Consider the following 4,678-nt stretch of genomic DNA (forward strand, 5'->3'; position numbering starts at 1 on the left):
TCTTGCTCTCCCATCCGCCGCGTTCCCGGAATTCCTGGTCGGAACGCTCCAAGCCAACTCCCGTACGGATGACAGGGAGGCCACTCTGCCCGTCTCAGTCCTTCTACACAACGGCAGCTTGTCTGATTGAACCACCTTCTTGGGGGGGGTGAGGAAGGGTCACTGGACCCCGAAATATTAACTCGGATTTCTCTCCACAGATCCTGCTGGGATCTTCCAGCAATTTCTTTCCATTTTAATTTTACTCCCCGCAAATGGCCCAATAATCTTTCACCGCGCACCCCTCCCACAACCCCCCCCCCAACGACCCTCCCCCATCCCCATTCACCAAGAAACTACCGTTAAAAATATTTAATGTACCCGCCTCCTTCCTTTTGAAGGAGTCTCAAAGATAGGGTAGACCCAGAGGCACTCTCTCTCAGCCTGGCTGTTCTAATGGTGGGGGGGTGTTTGGAGAAATGTTGGGGAAGATCCCACGGGAAAACCTCACTTGTCCTCGGAGACTCCCACAGCACAAGGTGGTACCAGAAGCTGCCTCTCAGCCAGTGTTGGTTTGAACCAGAAGGATTCCACGTTCCAATCCCAGAAAATCTCTTCTTTAATTCACTTGTGGGATGTGGGCGTCACTGGCTGGGCCCAGCATTTATTGCCCCGTCCCTAGTTGCCCCCCTTGAGAAGGTGGGGGTGAGCTGCCTTCTTGAACCCCTGCAGTCCATGTGCTGTGGGTTGACCCACAATGTCCCCTTAGGGAGGGAATTCCTGGGATTCTGACCCAGCGACACCGAAGGAACGGGGATATATTTCCAGGTCAGGACGGTGAGGGGCTCGGAGGGGAACGTGCAGGGGGTGGTGTTCCCATGTACCTGCTGCCCCTTGTCCTTCTGGATGGAAGTGGTCGTGGGTTTGGAAGGTGCTGCCTGAGGATCTTTGGTGAATTTCTGCAGAGCATCTTGTAGATGGTACACACTGCTGTTACTGAGCGTCAGTGGTGGGAGGGAGTGGGATGTTTGTGGATGTGATGCCAATCGAGTGGGGGCTGCTTTATCCTGGATGGTGTCGGGTTTTCTGAGTGTTGTCAGAGCTGCCCCCTTCCATAGAACATAGAACATTACAGCGCAGTACAGACCCTTCGGCCCTCGATGTTGTGCCGACCTGTGAAACCAACCTGAAGCCCATCTAACCTAAACTATTCCATTATCATCCATATGTTTATCCAATGACCATTTAAATGCCCTTAAAGTGGGCGAGTCTACTACTTTTGCAGGCAGGGCATTCCACGCCCTTACTACTCGGAGTAAAGAACCTACCTCTGACATCTGTCCTATATCTATCACCCCTCAATTTAAAGCTATGTCCCCTCGTGCTAGCCTCCACCATCCGAGGAAAAAGGCTCCCACTGTCCACCCTATCTAATCCTCTGATCCAGGGGCAAGCAGGGAGTATTCCGTGAGTAGGGACCAGAATGATGTGCAGTGTTCCCGAAGTGGTAACGCCAAGGGGGCTGGAGACCAGGACCATGACCATCGAACCGCGACCATTGACTCTTCTCTCTCTCTGTGCTATCCCCAGGTGTCAGCTGCCAGTCTCGGGCTCCTCACTCTGATGCAGTTGACCGTGGGCGAGAATGAGGCACGGGGGACTAGAGCCGGTGAGGACGGTCCAGCCGACGGCGGTGAGAAACAGGGCTCCCATGGGCCGGACGGCGAGGAAGGGGCCTGGAAGGGTTGGCGAAAATGCTGGCTGCCTGATGAGGTAAAGGGTCTGGTGGTGGCTCTGTTCGGGGGTGGCCTGCCAGCTGGGTTTGTGGCACCCTTCACCAAGATCGCTTACGAGGCGTCGCACGTCCCCTCCCTGGAGATCCTGTTGTTCCGGTGCATCCTCCACCTGGCCCTGTTCTTCTACATCAAAGCGAGGGGAGGGTCACTGTTTGGCCCTCGTGAGGCGTGGAGGTCCACTTTCATCCACGCCGTCATCAACATTGTGTCTATCGCCTGCGCCTACAGCTCCTTCATGGTCATCCCAGCTGGGAATGCGGCCACTGTTCGAAAGGGCACGTCCACTGTCTGCTCTGCCCTCATGGCCCTGGTCATTGACAGCTACCAACTGAGCATCTACGATTGGATTGGCCTCTCGGGCAGCCTGGTGGGCCTGGCCCTCATCGTGGTGCCCGACCTGATGAGGCTGGACAGGACCTCTCGCCTCTCCGACGTCTTCGGCTACATCCTGGCGATGCTGGGGGGCTTGGCGCTGGCCATGGCCCTCATGATCTTCCGAACCCTCACCCACCCGTCCAAGCTGATGACCGCCACTTTCAGCTTTGGGGTGGTGGGCAGCCTGGTGTGTGGCCCGCTCATGTTGCTCCTCCAGAAGCCCATCGTGCCCGTCGACCCGCTCACCTGGTGCTGCGTGACAGGCATCACTGTGCTGGCCCTAGTCTCCTTCTTCTGCGCCAACTATGCAGTGACCAAGACCCACCCTGCTCTGGTGTGCGCCTTCCTGCACTCGGAAGTGGTGGTCACTATGACCATTCAGCACTTTGTCCTCCACGAACCGGTCACCCGTTTCGGACTGAGCGGGGCCACCGTGATTATCTGCAGCATCATCGTTATCACTGCCCAGAGCATGACCCAGAACCCGAAGGAGTCAAAGTGAGAAATAAATAAATAACATTAAACATTACTATTTTCTAACTGTCCGCAATCAGCTCTGGATGATTTGCAAGGGGATGGTGGGAAGCCTCTTGAGGCCATTCAGCCCCTTGGGGCAATTCAGTTTTGTTTAATATTTAGCAGGAGGACACCTATTAACCAGAGATGTTCTGGCGACCCAGGCTCGATCCCCCCTCTCCCACGGCAGATGGTGGAAATTTGATTTCAATAATAATCCGGAATTATTTCCCCCGAATGTTGCGGGAAAGCCCTATTGGGTTCGCCAATGTTCTTTAGGGAAGGAAATCTGCCGTCTTTAGCTAGTTGGGTGGCTCAGTGGGTCAGGGCCAGGGACCCGGGTTCGATCCCACCCTCGGGCGACTGTCTGTGTGGAGTTTGCACATTCTCCCCGTGTCTGCGTGGGTTTCCTCCGGGTGCTCCGGTTTCCTCCCACAGTCCAAAGATGTGCAGGTTAGGGTGGATTGGCCGTACTAAATTGTCCCGTAGTGTCCAGGGATGTGCAGGTTAGGGTGGGTTGGCCGTGTTAAATTGTCCCGTAGTGCCCAGGGATGTGCGGGTTAGGGTGGGTTGGCCGTGCTAAATTGCCCCATAGAGCCCAGGGATGTGCAGCTTAGGGTGGGTTGGCCGTGCTAAATTGCCCCATAGTGCCCAGGGATGTGCGGGTTAGGGTGGGTTGGCCGTGCTAAATTGTCCCGTAGTGCCCAGGGATGTGCAGGTTAGGGTGGATTGGCCGTGCTAAATTGTTCCAGGGTGCCCAGGGATGTGCAGGTTAGGGTGGGTTAGCCATGGGAAATGCAGGGTTATAGAGATAGTGTAAGGCGGATCTGGATGGGTTGCTATTTGGAGGGTTAGCGTGGACTCGATGGGCCGAATGGCCTGCTCCCACACTGTAGGGATTCTACGTGACTCCAGACCAACAGCAAGCAGTTGACTCTTAGCTGCCTTCTGGGTAGTCAGGAACGGGGCAACAAATTGGCGTGAGCATGGAGGGGCGGAGGGGCTGTTTCTGTGCTGTTTTGTTCTTTGTTGTAGAAACACCAGACCAGCCAATGATGCCCTTTCCCTGTGAGTGGATTAAACGATGTACTGTCCCACAGGGTATGGGTGTCATTGCCAAGATAGCAGACATAGGTCAACCATCGCTGTGGGTCTTGTGTAGCCAGACTGGGGTAAGGACAGCGGATTTCCCCCTTTCCCCCATGGGATGGGGAGGGGAAGGGGGAGAGTGTACCCAGTGGGGGTTTTTTAGATGCCGAATTCCCAGAGTTTAATCAGATTCACAGTCCACCATCTGCTGTGGGCTGAATTCGAACCCAAAATCTCCAGAACATCTCCTGGGCTCTCTCTGAATTGGTTGTCTGGTGATAAAGACCCAAGGCCATCACCTCCCCCAAGCAAGCAGACCCTCCCCTAGACCTACCCTAATCCACCCCCCTCAGCCCTAACCCCGCATCCCTCAAACTATCGTACCTCGACCCTCCGTACGGAAAAGCTTTGCTGTGGGAAGTGAAATAGATCCAGCATCCGACCCTTAAACCTTAGAGACACATTTTCTCGATCCACTCCCTGCAAGGCCTGCCTGACCAGTGCTTAGGTTCTTCCTCATGGCCCTATCCTCCTCCAACCCCGCAGCCGGTGGGAATTATTTCCTGGAAGTTTCACAGAGTCACAGAGCGTAGGAAAAGGCCCGTCGGCCCGTCTTACTCATGCCGTCCAGTTTTCACAATTTAAACCGGCCCCATTTGCCTGCCTTTGGTCCATGTCCCTCCATCCCTGTCCCATCCATGTACCTGCCCAAATCTTTCTTAAATGACAAAATTGTATTCGCCTCCACCACTATCTCTGGCAGCCTGTTCCAGGCACTCACCACCCTCTGTGTGAAACAATTTGTCCCTGGACCCTTTTGTATCTCTCCCCTCTCACCTTAAACCTACACCCTCCAGGTCCAGTCTCCCCTACCACGGGGATAAACTGTTGGCTACCTACCTTATCTAGCCCCTCATTGTTTT

General features: G+C 54.8%; 1 protein-coding gene across 4 annotated transcripts in view; it reads left to right on the forward strand.

The window, feature by feature from the left end:
* The window catches only part of LOC109926131 (solute carrier family 35 member G3-like), a 3,222-nt gene extending 532 nt beyond the window's left edge, over nucleotides 1–2,690 (forward strand). The window contains exons 1-2 of one of the 4 annotated variants that reach the window (XM_048594694.1): nucleotides 127–148; nucleotides 1,570–2,690. In XM_048594694.1, the coding sequence (XP_048450651.1) occupies nucleotides 1,603–2,652 (1,050 nt within the window). In that variant the 5' untranslated portion in view covers nucleotides 127–148; nucleotides 1,570–1,602 and the 3' untranslated portion in view covers nucleotides 2,653–2,690. Of the gene's footprint in view, nucleotides 1–126; nucleotides 149–443; nucleotides 519–914; nucleotides 960–1,569 lie in introns of those variants that run through there. The other 3 variants (XM_048594691.1, XM_048594693.1, XM_020526019.2) reach the window with 3 other exon arrangements.
* Nucleotides 2,691–4,678: the final 1,988 nt, after the last annotated feature.

The sequence above is a fragment of the Rhincodon typus genome, unplaced genomic scaffold (assembly GCF_021869965.1).
Source record: "Rhincodon typus isolate 14 unplaced genomic scaffold, sRhiTyp1.1 hic_rhity00013024, whole genome shotgun sequence".
Classification (NCBI taxonomy): domain Eukaryota; kingdom Metazoa; phylum Chordata; class Chondrichthyes; order Orectolobiformes; family Rhincodontidae; genus Rhincodon; species Rhincodon typus.